At 40.2% G+C, this 15,587-nt stretch overlaps 1 protein-coding gene across 1 annotated transcript in view; it reads left to right on the top strand.

Annotated features, from left to right (window-relative positions):
• Positions 1-15,587, top strand: part of MRPS27 (mitochondrial ribosomal protein S27) — a 46,679-nt gene that overhangs the window by 5,346 nt on the left and 25,746 nt on the right. Inside the window, exons 3-4 of the mRNA XM_069881235.1 lie at positions 3,896-3,966; positions 5,926-5,984. Coding sequence (XP_069737336.1) covers positions 3,896-3,966; positions 5,926-5,984 — 130 coding nt within the window. The remainder of the gene's footprint in view (positions 1-3,895; positions 3,967-5,925; positions 5,985-15,587) is intronic.

The raw sequence follows: 15,587 nt of genomic DNA, 5'->3' as shown, positions 1-15,587 counted from the left end.
AGTGACCTTACACGGTGGCCAAATATGCCACTTGTTGGTGTGGCATCGTGCTGTGGATACGTACACACTGCAAATCAAACTGAAACTGTTTTGATTTTCTAGGCTGCCAGACTGGCATTAGATGTCATAACCACTGACTGGGAAGGTGAGGGTTAATATTTTCCTGGTCGTTGTCCTGAATCAACCTGTTGCAGGCAGCAAGACATAGAGTTTCTGTGAATAAACAAAAATAAAAGTGAACATGAAATCTGAGATACCACTGTGGAGTGATGTCCAGAAGTATTGCTATTACCGAATAGCAGCTTATGGAGCAAACTTGGTTTGCAAAAGGTAGCTGAATTATTTCAGATCATGAATATGAGAAAAAAAAAAACCCAACTGGTTTTACATGGTCTTCAAAGAAAACAAACCAGGAAAGAATTACTCGTTGCAATTTTTTTATATCTAGAAACTACAGCAGACATGGCAATTTATCAGGAAATAAAGCACTATTTCCCATTGACTTGGTTTATCTTCTCTTCTTTATGGTTAATGAGTTTTCATTTTGTTGTGACTCCTGTACTGGAGCTGGTAGTTAAGTGTTTCATGTTGCTTTACATGCTAAACTTCTGATACAGAGTTGCATCTTTGTAGACAGCACTGAAAGGTCGATCGCTAGAATTCTGTGTATGAACTATCCCAGAAGAGGCCTGTGTATGAATGGCTACAAGTCTTGGGATCTTGCACTCAGGATATTGTATTAATTTGGCTTGTATTCCATTTAAATGCTCAATATTGAAATGGGCTCTTCATCTTCATGAGCATCTAGACAAAAGAAGTGCCAAGCTCAGGGGCTGAGTATGGCCCCAAATGGTATTAGGTATCACCTTCCAGTTTTCAGAGGGTGATGCATGACAAAAATAGTTCTGGAATAGATAAATGAACTCCCAGCCTGTGCAGTTGTCTGTCTTGGGTCCAAATTGCTTTGTCATCAATCGTAGCAGATCTTGGAGTGAAAACTTTTTTCTCAGCTATCTCAAAATGCAAATGAAGAATGTGGGGTTGGTTTAGTATGTTTAGGCAAGGATGTAGTCAATTCTTGGTTCCTGACAAGTTAGCTTGGCCACAGCATCCATTCTCTGTAACTTTCCCCAAAGTTGGTATTGCCCCCAAAGTCTTTACCTATGTGTTCCATCATGATTTCTGTGAGTGCTAGAGAGACAGGTAACATAGAGTTAAATACAGATACTTCATATAAGGATATTCTCACAGAAATTTATTTACTATTACAAGGTTGATCTGCGATTTTAGTGTTAATCTGGTACAGCATGGCCCTCAGCAGGTCATGTTAGCTCAGCAACCTGTGCCATACTTCATAGGAGCTGAAATTTGCCTCAGTAACCTTGTGCTTTGCTTTCACGGTCATGAAATGCTTGCCTTCCCTCAGCCAGAGATAAATGCATGCAAGATAAGTTCTTTTTGTGTTTTGAAGAACACCTTAAAATGCCTCAGGAAGGAAGGTGTTATGTAAACACAAAACACTAGTCTGAGAATCAACCATTTTATTCCAAATCAAACTGTCATTTTACTGCAGTAAAAATCTTTGCACATGTATTGTAGTTTGAGAGCAGACCTGTAAGGTCAGAATAGTCTCGAATGCCATTCAGACTGTTAGAACTGTATACCCTTCAATGTTCACTGATGGTACAAGTATGTTTTTAAAATGACAAATAGTGATCCTGCTTGTTTTGTGGATGGAATGTAGATGGACTGCATCCCTGGGTGACACTGTGTTACTGGTTCAGTGCTGCTTCCTGCCTCTGACAGCTTTGCTGGAGTAGAAGGCTTAGTCAATCCTATTGTGGTGTTCACCTCACATTTCATTGACAGTTGTGGAGGTCAGATTATGCTTTTGAAAAATCAGTTGTAAAACAAATCAACCCATCAGGTCTTGAAGGATGGCCAATGGGACTAATTGAGAGGTGTCAAAGGAGGGGCTGGTTTAGTAACTGTTGGAGTCTTGGGGTGCAAAGGATGAAGCAAGGTGCTAACAATGCAAAGAGAGTGTGTTGCATTCCTGGTCCTGGGAGATGTACGAGAAGAGGAAGAAATAATTGGACATCTCTACATTTTATAGATTGGATATCACCAGTTTATGTCTCAGCTAAGAATCAAACAGCTGACACTAAGCATACAATAAACAGTTTATTCTTCCTGAGTCGTCATTGTTTTCCAGGAACAGTACAAAACTAAAACTCCAAATTAAATTAGTTTAACTTCCAGTTAAATTGATTAAATACAGTGATTGGCTACCTGTTCAACAGTCAGAAGCTTCAAGTTCCTGTATGGCAAAATTAATATTGTTATATGACTGCTGGAACAGAATGCTTGAAGTTAATAAGGCACTGGCAGAGTGCCCAGTTTGATTAACAGAATTTCTTTGGATTGCTGTTTGTGACTGTAGGGTTTGTCAGTATGGTAGTGCTGGTTTCTGTGTCTCATTGTTTTACTGTAAAAAAAGGACAAACCCCTGCCAAAATCGCTGTCCAGCATATTCTAGGCTTGAAAGCAAGTGTGAATTTTCACAGAATCACAGAATAACCAGGTTGGAAGAGACCCACCGGATCACCGAGTCCAACCGTTCCTACCAAACACTAAACCATATCCCTCAGCACCTCGTCCACCCGTGCCTTAAACACCTCCAGGGAAGGTGACTCAACCACCTCCCTGGGCAGCCTGTTCCAGTGCCCAATGACCCTTTCTGTAAAGAATTTTTTCCTAACGTCTAGCCTAAACCTCCCCTGGCGGAGCTTGAAGCCATTCCCTCTTGTCCTGTCCCCTGTCACTTGGGAGAAGAGGCCAGCACCCTCCTCTCTACAACGTCCTTTCAAGTAGTTGTAGAGAGCAATGAGGTCACCCCTCAGCCTCCTCTTCTCCAGGCTAAACAACCCCAGCTCTCTCAGCCGCTCCTCATAAGGCCTGTTCTCCAGCCCTTTCACCAGCTTTGTTGCTCTTCTCTGGACTCTCTCCAGAGCCTCAACATCCTTCTTGTGGTGAGGGGCCCAGAACTGAACACAGTATTCGAGGAGCGGTCTCACCAGTGCCGAGTACAGAGGGAGGATAACCTCCCTGGACCTGCTGGTCACGCCGTTTCTGATACAAGCCAAGATGCCATTGGCCTTCTTGGCCACCTGGGCACACTGCTGGCTCATATTCAGTCGGCTGTCAACCAACACACCCAGGTCCCTCTCCTCCAGGCAGCTTTCTAGACAGACTTCTCCCAGTCTGTAGCACTGCATAGGGTTGTTGTGCCCCAAGTGCAGGACCCGGCATTTGGCCTTGTTAAACCTCATGCCGTTGGACTCTGCCCAGCGGTCCAGCCTGTTCAGATCCCTTTGCAGAGCCTCCCGACCCTCCAGCAGATCGACACTTCCACCCAGCTTAGTGTCGTCCGCAAACTTGCTCAGGGTGCACTCGATGCCTTCATCCAGATCATTGATGAAGACATTGAACAGGGCTGGACCCAGCACTGAGCCCTGGGGAACCAGCACTGAGCCCTGGGGAAAAAAAGATGTCCCTTTTAGGGACATCTGCTCTTTTTTGTGGTTTTTTTTCTTATGAATAATATTGTTTTTACTAATTTCAGCCAACATTTTATAGGGTATTTTGCTTTTCCTCCCTTGTCTTTCTAATAAGTTAATATCATCACATTAAGAAACTTTCCATGTATTATTTTCTATTAAAGTATTTAATAATAATTGAGAGTACTGTTTTCATAGTACTTCTCAATGAGTTGTTAACGAGGAACCAGAATTTGATTTCATGGAGAGAGGTCCTTCTCTAGGTTTTATGATGACTCTGCAGATTTTCCTGTAATGCCAGTTAATTAAACATACTCTTTTTCTGTTTTCTCCAGCTGACTTGGCCCACCTAATGGACAGAACCTATGAAAGAAAGCTGCCTGTCAGCTCTCTGACAATAGCTCGGGTAAGGAAATAAATCCCAGTCGTAAAGTGATGGAAGAGACAGTAGTATGCTTATGAAATCAAGTGAGCTGAGAGGGGATAAATAGTATCTCCTCTGCTGGGAGTTCAGGGGTCATAAATGTCTTGTTAAACTGTAAAAGTGCTGTGTAAATCTGTTTTGTTGTTACTTTGTACTCATTAGTTACTACCTGGACTGCAGGATCTGCAAAATGCAAATAGGTTTTTTTTGTCAGTAAAATCAGATCTTACTGCCAGTGGGCTATGTCTTTCCCAAATGTACATTCCCTGCCTTCTGCGATTTCTGTCTTAGTGAGAGCTTTAACACTTCCTCAGGCAGTTTATAAGAACCCAGGCTGCTAAGGGAATGCAATGATTCAGCACACTGCCTGTCTGCCTGCATCTTCCTATGCTTCCAGGCTACTTCAGAGTGAGGCAGACCTGGATAAGTTTTGCCTGTATAGTTTTCTTTCCCGGACAAGGTAGACTGAAGCAGGACAAATGCTGGTGTGGGAGAAGTGAAGCCATTGTTTTGACTGGAATTAGTAACCAATTCTGTCCTCTGGATGAGCTACTCTGGGGAGGGAGAGTAAAGGCAGAGACGCAAGATGTGCTTTTAAATTACCTGTATAAGGGAGTGTTTGTACTGAAGAAGGAGAATAAATATGTCTTTTCTTAAAACAACCAAACCCCAAACTAATTTCACTCTCAAAATTATCCAAAGAAGCTGAGTTACCACCCTAGTACCTCAATAACACCACTAGTTAGGGTCATTGGCACCACTACTTGAGGAGTCACAGAACATTTTGTACAGTTACAACATCAAATATTTTTACAGATCAGGTATTCTTGATAATTACTTCTGAGACAGCATTCATGAGGGAAATGGGTGTTCCTCTCCCTTTTATTATTTAATCAGCTTTACTACTTTCCTTCATGAGCCTGCTTTGGGCTGACCTCTTCCTTCAAGAAATGCCATTTCCAGATTGTCAAAACAGGCCCACTTTCCAATACCCAGAGCTCATATCAAATTCTCTTTTTCTAAAATGTAAATAAAGCTCACGGGCGTGCTGTTGCCACACTCAAAAGGTGAGACCTGTATATGCATAGCATGACAGGAGATTTAAGAAACTGGAGAGCACAAACCAGTCAGCTGAAACTATTAGTTTTAGCTTATGCTTAGGATAAAGAGAAGTGCTGACCTTGAAAATGTGTTGTTTATGTATTCTGAGTTAAAGGTGTATTGGGAAGGCTCTGAAGTGTTCTGGCATCTTTATGTTATTAAAATCTACAGGAATACAGGATTCACTGTTACCGTAAGACGAAGTCTGATTGAAAATTTGGCATTTATTTAAATAGTTCTTAACATCTGGAATTTTGGAAGATTGCCTGGAGCAGACAGGTTTATAAATGAGAGGAAAATTCTGCTTTACAGCATGGGGATGATCTTTTACTTACTGTTATGCATATATGCAGTGAAATAGAAGATGCTATTGCCCAGTCCTTCAGAATTTTGTAGTATGAATAAGCATAACAGACAAACATTAGGGAAAAGAAAAATTTTTAGGAAGAGAAGCAAGGCAATGTGGGGAATCACTCAAAATTGAGGGGGGTGAAAAAGGTAAAGAACTGAATGTCTTATCAAATTAAAGGATGTGGTTAAAGAGAAAAAAAATCTGAATGGAGCAGCAGAAATAGAAAATACTGGGCTGTATAGATATGATTCTCAGATGATCTCTATGTTTTCAAGGTGCTTAATGTTTTTAGATGTGAGAAGGGGAGCTATCTCCATTTAAAAACATTTGACTTTCAGCAGTCTAGAAGGAGTGGAAAAGACTTGTAGACCTCTAGTACTGTCAGATACCTAAATATGCCAAACAAATTTATTTTGTTCATTGAAGTGGCATTTTCTTCACTTTGTGAGTGCTCCTTCTGAAGCTTTTATTTCTTATTTTTTAATCAGTTTATTGACAACATTTCTTCACGAGAGGAAGTGGATCAAGCCGAATATTACCTCTACAAGTAAGCACCTTTTTCCTCTAACACAAACATCTAAACATCCAAACAAATATTGAAAAGTACTGCCATTTTAGGAGTCTGACTCTTTCAGCTTACTGGCTTTGATTTCTCTTTTGCAAAATATGTGCATCTACTTGTTTTACAACTTGCAGCTAAGGCCCTTGGTAACCTTTTTATTATGGGTACCCTCCTTCTGGATTTCTGGCATTGACTTCTGTCAAACATGGTAGTTTGAGCCACTGAAGAACTAATAGAATCTCACAACTGTGATTTACATGAGAGATGCTGAAATTATAAGGAATTATGTTTGTTCAAGGTTTTTTCTTCAGTACAGAAATAAGAGTGAGCACGCTGTGGTAGTGATCAAGTCAGCAAGGTTGAATGAAATACAGGTTTGCTTTTTATCCCCTTAGTAGTTTATGTTCCCTAGATAAGCTGTGTAGTTCACCTTATGCATGAGTTGTTTGGGGTTTTCCACTACTATTTTTGTGCTGAATTAAGTATATTGGGAATTTTTCCTACTAGTGTCAGGTTGAATGCTTGTTTGCTTCAGGTCAGTACATCTCAATCTCTACTTTAAGAGGGCAGTAACTCTGCTGATCACTAAAATAGATGAGTTCTTTAGCAGATGGTTGCACATACATTTGGAGAGCTAGGTTTCCTGATGAAGAAAGTAATTTATCCTATCAAAGTGCATGAGAGAGCATCTTTACAAGTAACGTCAGGCTGCTGTTCTAAGTACTGGTGATTGCTATTTTAGTGAAGTTCACTGGATGGCTGTTTTTAAGTATATGCATAATTGTGAGTGCATGACTGTATTAAACTTCATATCTCCGTGATTCTCTGGAGCTGCTGGGGCAGTATCTGAACCTCAGAGAAAACTATTAGTATCCTTTAATGAAAGAATAAAAGGAGGAAGAATAATCTCTCGCAGAGAGGAGGTTAGTGGAACTTCCATTCCTTCTAATCAAGACTTCAGTAGTCCTGTCAGAGTCTGTGGTCAGAAGTAGTTTTCCATCATGCAACAAGTGAGATGAAAACAGGAGAAAATAAAGCCAGTTAAGGCAAACCCTCATTTTTGCCTTACAGGTGTGCCTTTTACAAGCATGCGCCACACAGACTTATGTTCTCTCTGATGGAGTTTGGCGCTGTAGACTATGTAATGCCAAGGCACATTTGGATGCCCTGGCAACCAAGCAAAAGTTGTGGTAGTTTGTTTCATTGAGTCATAGAATGTCCTGATTTGTGAGGGATCTACAAGGATCATCAAGTCCAGCTCGTGTCCCTGCATAGAGCAACCCCAATATTCACACTATGGGTCTGAGGGAATTCAAAATTGCTTATTGAATATCGTTAGGCTTGGTACTAGGACTGCTTCCCTGGGGAGCCTGTTCCAGTGCTCCACGTCACTGTGGGTGACAAACCGTTTCCTAATTTCCAACCTAAAACTCCTTGTATATCTTCCTGATGTTCCCTGTGGTCCTATCATTGGTCAACAGAGAGAAAAGATCTGTGCCTGTTCCTCCTTCTTCCCCAGTGAGGAAGCAGTAAAATGCTATGAGGTTTCCCCTCAGTCTCCTCCAGGCTAAACAGACAAAGTAAATTCAGCTGTTCCTCATATGGTTTCCCCACTAAACCCTTCACCAACTTTGTGGCCCTCCTCTGGACACTCTGCGGTAGCTTTAGATCCTTTTTATGCTGTGACACCCCAAACTACACGGAGTACTCAAAGTGGGGCTGCACTAGTGCAGAGTAGAGTGGGACAGTCACCTCGGTTGACTAGCTAGCAGTGCCATGCTTGATGCATCCCAGGACACGGTTGGCCCTCTGGGTTGCCAGGGCACACTGTTGGCTCGTGTTCACCTTGTCAATGAGAACCCCCAGATCCCTTTTCACAGGGCTGCTATCCAGCCTCTCACTCCCCAGTCTGTATGTATATCCAGGATTGCTGTATACCAGGTGCAAAATCCAGCAGTTTGCTGAGTCTCAAAATGGTACAAGCGAAATCCAGAGTCAGAGTGAGATATTCATGCATAATGTATCTTACAGATTCTTCTTGAAAACAAAAAGTTTAGAGAGACTGACAAAAAAATGAAAGCACAGAAAACATTCCATAATCAGAAGGAGAGAGTAGAATGGGACTCTCTAACATGTAAATTCCCCACTCATCATCTGTGCCTGGTTAGTACATCAGTTTAAAATACAGGGGCTTTATCCTTAAAAGCACACTCTAAAGGAGAGTCAGTTCAAAAATTATTGCAGTTATTTACTGTTTCTCTAAGAAATAGTTCTTCTGTGACTGAAGGGATTATAGTTATGTGCACATCAAATGTAGAATCATAGAATCATAGAATAACCAGGTTGGAAGAGACCCACCGGATCATCGAGTTTTAGTGGTCGATGTGGAGAGAATAGAGAAGTACTGGTATGTGATATGACTTGTCAGACGTGCCTTGGCTGAGATTTTTCGTGTATGTGTCCCTATAAAAATGCTTTGGTTTAATTTTGCAAAATGTTTGCTGTTTTGGTGATGTAAGCATGATTTTTCCAGGAGACTTCATTCCAGCATGATCTGTGAAACTGTTCTCAAAATACATTAATATGGAGGCAGTGACACAGTGTAGAAAGGTCTGTAATTCATGTGAAAATGTAAAAAATCCCAATTACAACATCAGTTTCTCTTTCAAATGAAAATAAGTGTCCTAGGTTCAGGAAACAGGAGATATACTTCGTATCTGCAGGGCCCCTTTTATTGTTCTTTACATTTTGCAGTTAGGCTAGAGTTCAAACGAAGGACATATTTATGAAGGTATCTTGTTGGAGCTGGAAGAATGTTTGACACAGAAAGCTGCGAAAGTGGCCACACCATGAGGCATTAAGGAGACGGTAGAGAAGTTAGAGTTAAGAAACAGTGAAGCTTTGACAAGAAGTCTCTTTTTCTGGCTTAATGAGAAGTGGTTCATGAGAAGAGGCCAGTCTGCACTTTAGGTAAAAGGGAGTATGCTTCTAAAAGAGAGAAAGGCAGTATTGGTGAAAAGTTTTCTTGAATCTTCTACAAATCTTTTGTGAACAAGTGGCGTGCACATGGCCTGGTATGTTTGCTGAATGTTCATTTGCCTAAATGTAAATAAGCAAAATGCTCCCAGAGTTGTGTTTTTCCCCTTAACTACTGTCGAGGATAAGGGGAAGATCTTTATGTCTTTACCAATATTGGGCATCTCTGACAATCCAAGGTCAAGGGTAGTCAGTTCCAAGGCCCCTACAAGGCTGGAAGATGTTCCTGTTACAAAAGGGCAAACTGTGCCTGTGGGAAGAATCAGGGGGGAGGAAATGACATTTCCATGCTCTCTGTGTGGGATTTTCTTGAAGACGGGAATGCCAGGACTTGTAAGCTTTGTAGACTGGAGACTTCTCTTATAATGTGTCAGAAAGAACATAGTTTTAAAAATTAGTATTCTGGAGCATTGCCATAATGCATATAGGTCCGAAAATACAATATATGTAGTATATTTAGACTTATTTCAGCTTTCCATCCTTTTAAAGCAGTGGGTTTCCAGCCATACTGTTTCCACAGAGGATGTTGAGCTCTCAAGAATTGCTGGGTGGAAACTGCTATGCTACATTGTGGAACATGTCATTAACATGGTAAAGGCCATTCTGAGGCATGATGTCATCTGCTTTCAGTGCTCCTCTGTTTGTTCTCTTCTGAATACCTCTCCCTCCTCCCTTAGCTGTCAAACTTTGAAAAATCCTTTCATCTCCTAGGATCCCAGCAGAAATTCTAATCTGAATGCAGAGCACTTTGAGCCAGATCAAAGACCTGCAGTTCGCTTTACTTGGTCCTGTCTCACTGAGATGTCACTGTTTCTCATGTCAGGGTGTTTTTCTTATGATAGAAACATTAGCATAATTGAGACAGTTTTTGTGGTGAGGTAACTGCCGGTTCTGTATGTGGATTTTATGCTAACAAAGATTTTCAATGCCCTTGAAAGCTATAGTGGAAATTTTATGTTGAGATCCCTCAGGAGGATTTGTAATTGTGTTAAACCCACGACCCACCATGTGGAAAAAAGTATACCCGGTATCCGTAAAAAATAAATGTTTGTGTGTGCATGTGCTTTCCAAATTCTGGCACAATCTCCCTAGATCCTTGATTGATAATTGCTTTTTTGAAATTGGATTTATTTCTGCCAATTTCAGGATTTATTAGCTAGGGTCAGTAATTGATTGTAATCACAAAATGGGACAATAGCAAACTGCTAGAAATTATTCTTAGAAGTGCTGTTATATCTTTCATGGTAGCGAGTTGCAATTCTGAGGGCTAATTTCAGCTTTTAAATAATTTGAGACTACTGTGGTCTCCATATATGTAAAACTGTGCTTATTCCTTATAATACCAGTGTTATAAGTAGGTAATCAAAATCACATGCAAGTAAGGTTCACCTGTGCTGTCTGTATCTGCATGTCTGTTCTATGAGTGCAGAAGTTGCAGTTTTTGCTACTTTCATGCCAGTCAAGCAGTTTAGCATCTGAAAATATTCAGCTACGCTGAGGTATTGTTTGTAATAAATTACCACAATGGACTAAAAAAATTATTCCTGAATTATGCTTTGCTTAGCATTCATTCCCACTACATCATATTTTGTTTCTGTATATAAATTACGCAAAGTAATGAATACCATTAACCTGTTCCAGCACAAACAGGAAAAGAAGAGGTATAGACACAATTTTGCAACTAATTTAGTTCTTCCTTAGAGATGTTTTAATTGTCCTGATTTCACCAGTTAATCCAGGCCTGGCTTTTGCTTCTTCTAGAGAAATATGTGAGGTTTAGAAAAGATATATAAAAATAAATTAATCAGAAATATCTGCCTGTTACACAGTTACGCAGCTGTTACATTTTCAAATTATGCTGGTGAAAGCATCTGAGAGAAGAAAACTCTTCGTTGCCAGAATGGTGTGTTTTACTGTTTTGAATACCTGCCTCAGCTGTGCAATCCAAAATAACTTAGTTTGCAAAAGATCAGGGCTACCCTTTGGCAGGTTGGGAGACACAAGGAAGGGAAGCACCAGAGAGATTTAACTCATTAGAATGATCCAGTAAACTGCATGTGAGTTACAGTGATACCTGTGTTTAATGCTATTGCTTTATGGTAGCCAGCGTGTGGTGAGGCTTCATGGGAGAACTATTGGTTGCTATCCAAGCTAGTGCAGTCAGGTGTAAATGTCCTTGTCTTGGAGACTCCACCAGTCTTCTGGGTCCAGCATTCACTCATTTCTGCACAGAGGGGCACATGTGATTACACTCCCTGTTACTTTTCAGGGTTTCTTTGTTGTTATTGTCTGTGCATGTTTTTTTTTAAAGTCTGAGCTGTAGGAATCTTTGGAGAAAATAACTAGCCAGCAGAATTTCAGAACCCAGAGCCAAATTTGAGCAAGCCTAATCCTGTAACCACATCTCATTCAAGTAGGTGTGCTCAGTCAGTGTAACTGTGCTTTTAAGTAGGGGAGAACCATCGATAAAGATAAAACAGTGGAAAGCATTCAGGAAGATTTCTTCTTGTAACACAGGTCTTTTCAGTCATCTGCTTTTCATAGTTCATCTGTCCCTTTTCATAAACTTTCCTTTAAGCTTGGCAGAAACTGGAGAAGAATTTTCTAGGCACTGCATATAAAAGCAGAAAAAGTTGGAAGACTTTCCTCCAAGACTAATATTTTCTTTTGTGTGTGTGTGTGTCTTGCCAAGACTAAAGAGATAAGCATTTGGATTTTAAAAACCTTTCTGTTTAAAACAAGGGGAAAATAAACATTCTTCTACAAACGGAATGCATATATTAGCTGTAGGCAGTGACCCTCCAATACTAATGGAGTAGATGAAAAGATAAAGTCAGTCAGTTTCAGAAATGAAAGAACTGACTCAGTCCTCACCCCATGTAAATATATTTGTTATTTAGTGTTTGGAGAAAGACTTTCATTACTATTCTTGCAAGAAAAGAATATTAGCAGAATGTTCCTGTCTTTTAACCAGCACCTTTTCTTGCTAATAGCTCTAAGCATTCTGTCTAGGAGATTGTATTGGAGATTGGCTGAAGTACAATGTAAGCAGTAAGTATTTAGGACCAGATCTCAAATGTTGTACTCATTGTATTTTGAAGGAGAAAAGGCAATTCAACTCATAATCACCTTAAAGGCCAATTTTGCTATATCCAGTGGCATTGAAAATGTTGTTTTGCAGACTCCTGCACCAGAAAAGAGTCTGTCTGGAGGCAAATCTTGCATTTTATTTTAGAAATACTGAAAGTCTAGCCAGAAGTTACATTGCAGCAAAAAATGTGAAGAGCGAACTGTTCATCTGAATACAAATGACCAGGGCAGACTAGAGCCTTTTATAAGCTTCAGAATTTAAAACACAAGCACATGTAGGGAAGTATTCCTTTGCTAGCTTTGATGACTAATAATTGTAAAGATATACTTGAGAATTAACCTTATATGGCTTCAGGTGAAAAGAACTTCGGGTTCCATTACTGCCCCTGAGCAGTAACGGTAGCCAGAGCCAGCCAGCAGCTCCAAATCCATGTAAACAGAAGGAAAAAAGCATGTAAAATTATTATTTCCGCTCTTAAAACTTTCCTAAGTTGTAACAGCAGTTGTACAGCAATCTTTTCTCTTTAAAAAACATTATCACAACTACTGAGATAAAACTCTGGATTTTTATTACACTTGCAATCATACCAAGAACTGCCATAATTCCTTTTTGGGTACTGCTATCTTTGTGCTTATTGTGTCTGTCATCCTAAATAATTCAGTTATTGTACAAGTTTATTCCAAATTTAGGAGATATGTTATGGTGTTGATTTATTGCCATTAGTGATGGTTATCTACAGGCTGAAACAGGGTGTTCATGGCTTAAATATGGATGCTTCTGGTAAGAAGGGGACAAGTATTTTATTGAAAATGGATTTTTACAAGCAGGGTGAATATTTAGAGCTTGGACGTGGTCTTGACTTCAGTAAATTTTATTGTGGAAAAACTTAAGTTAGGAGCGGGAGAGGAAAGATAACGGAGAAAGTAGTGTTAGCTCTGTAGTATCCTGATGTTAGATATAGGAGTTGCATAGCCTGCTCCATCTGTTATGTTTGGAGTACACATTGGATTGAAAATACATATTGCAAAGTCAATCCACTTACCTGGGTTTACTCAGGATTTTCTGGTTTAATTGTTTTCTGTTATTTGTAAGTAAAAGTAATGCTTCTAAGAAAATGGGACTGGAGAGAATATGAAATGTTTTAAAATATTCCAGGCCATATTACGGTGTAAGTTAGCATGGAAAGTGATTTGTGTCTATCTGCCTTTCTGTTGGATTGTTTGGTTGGTTTGAAGGAAAGCTTCACCAGGGGCCTAAGGTAAGTGCTAGTAATACTTATGCAGTCAGTCTGATGGCACTGTCAGTCTTCTGCCGCAGAAACTGTAACAGCTCTGGCAGGACATATATTGGTTGGAAGCCAAACTGAAACCAAAGCATCTCTCTGACATTCCACTGCATGAGAATTCCCATTCTGCACTGCCTTTATTAAGAAGATTGTGAGTATGGTTGAATGACCAGCAAGTCATGTGCTGGTTTTATAGTGTAAACTGGTGGAGAGAAAGACAAGGATGCTTGAATATTTTTTCGTCTTACTTTGACCAACATACAGAATACAGGGCTCTTGTGTTTTCAGTAAGAATTTCCCTTCATTTTATATACAAGGAAAAATCCATATGTTCTTAATTTTAAACAAATCATTGTTGTATATAAGCTTGTTGTGTTCTACAGGGTATGTAAGATGAACAGTTTGATGAAGCATGTAAAAAAGACCTACACCTTCATTTGCAGTCAAGTGAAGTGTTCTGTGCTTTATTGGTAACAGTGAAGATGTTCTATTCAGTAATATGACCCAGTAAAGTATCTGTTGTGTTGTGTTGTAAGAGTATCTGTGGTTTTGCCGCATGTGGCTGTGTGCTTAATGTTGCTTGATTCCAATGGTTTATTTTTCCTAAATGCTCCCATCCTCTTTAGAAATGTCCAAAAACATTAGAGTGCAGAACAAAAATGAAAATAAGTTGAAATTAATTCAACTTGTATGGCTGTTTATTTCTGCATATCCATTTGTGCCTGTGAAAAAGTGTTCTCCCTAAGAGAAGAAGCGGCTTGTATTGCACACAGATACACAAAAAGTGCTTTGCTGTAATTGAATAAAGGTATTGATAAGCAAAGATCATAGATTTAACAGTTTCCTGGTGATTTCTGCAGTTGTTACTGTCTCTCTATGTTCTCCCGAAATGGGAAAAACAGTTCCAAATTTCTGAATGTAATATGCCCAGTAGCAAAGTGAAAAAATGTTTATTCAGATTGCCTACTTTTTGGGTTTGGTATTTTTTGATGGTTTTAATGCTGTTTGAATAGTGAGCTATTTTTAAAGCTCCATGCTTTGAATAACGCATCTATGCTGTCTACTGGAATGAGGCCAGTCGCATTTTCAGTGCTTCTCTGTACCAGGCACTCCAGTCACTCTGCTCAGCTCAGCTACCTGGGCGGAGGGGTGCATGTGTGTATGTAGGACAGGAGGGCACTGGAGAAGTGTTGATAGAAGCCCAAGCCTCTCTTATTGGCTGATTATATCCCCTTACCTATTTCCTAAAATACTGGTGTGTCTCCTGTCCCTGAAGGAGAATGTCCCCAGGCTTTTCAGCTGCATCCCTGTAACCCCTTTGCTACATCAGTTTGAAAGCCTGAGGAGCTCTGTTGAATGTGGAGTTGGTAATTTCCGCGGTAACGCTGCGGTGGCTCTCAGCAGTTGGTTTCCATCTTCAGCACCCTGACAGATTTTGTATGATGTTGGGCTGCACAGCCTTGAAAAATGCTGGAGTTGTCCTTGCCTCCCAGCTTTAGTCTGATTAATGATCCATGCACATGAGTGGTGTGCCAGGTCCTCAGCCCACTAAGGCAGGTCTCTGGTAGCTGGGGAACCATGTGTTGTCTCTTTCGACCAGGTGAGGATTTGATCCAGGATCCAGTCCAGGGAGCATTTAAACAGCCAACAAAGAATGCTTTCTTGGGGTTTTTTTCTGTTAAAATTGGAAAGGGGTATACAAAAGAGCAGCTGGTAGAAACTCCTGTTTTCTCAGCTGTAAGTGCAGATACAATAAACATTCCTTTTTCCTTTTCCTGAAAACTGAACAAGGATTTGACTTCCCTCTCCCCGCCCCGCATTTCACTATACAGCTTGTCAACCTGAAACACATGGATTTTGTCAGCTGGCTTTGCAAGCATATTTGCACCTTTATGAATAGTAGTTTTTTCCAAAAATCAGTGTGGATATAAAGCTGACTTTAAAGTTAACTCTGTGACCATCCTCTTTAACTTGTCATTTAATTCTGATCTCTCCTCTTTCACCATCATTTTTATTTTAACAATTTTTCTTCAGTCTGATCAGCCACTTTTTGCTTAGTTCCATTGGGGAACAAGCAGAGCAGGGGTTAATCCGACCACAAGTAAAATAGACAGCTGGGAGACAGACACCCAGCCCTCACATATACTGTCGGTTTCAAAGCTCTGGCAAACCAGAA

The sequence above is a fragment of the Phaenicophaeus curvirostris genome, chromosome Z (assembly GCF_032191515.1).
Source record: "Phaenicophaeus curvirostris isolate KB17595 chromosome Z, BPBGC_Pcur_1.0, whole genome shotgun sequence".
Lineage (NCBI taxonomy): Eukaryota > Metazoa > Chordata > Aves > Cuculiformes > Cuculidae > Phaenicophaeus > Phaenicophaeus curvirostris.
This window is presented reverse-complemented; position numbering and strand designations above follow the sequence as displayed.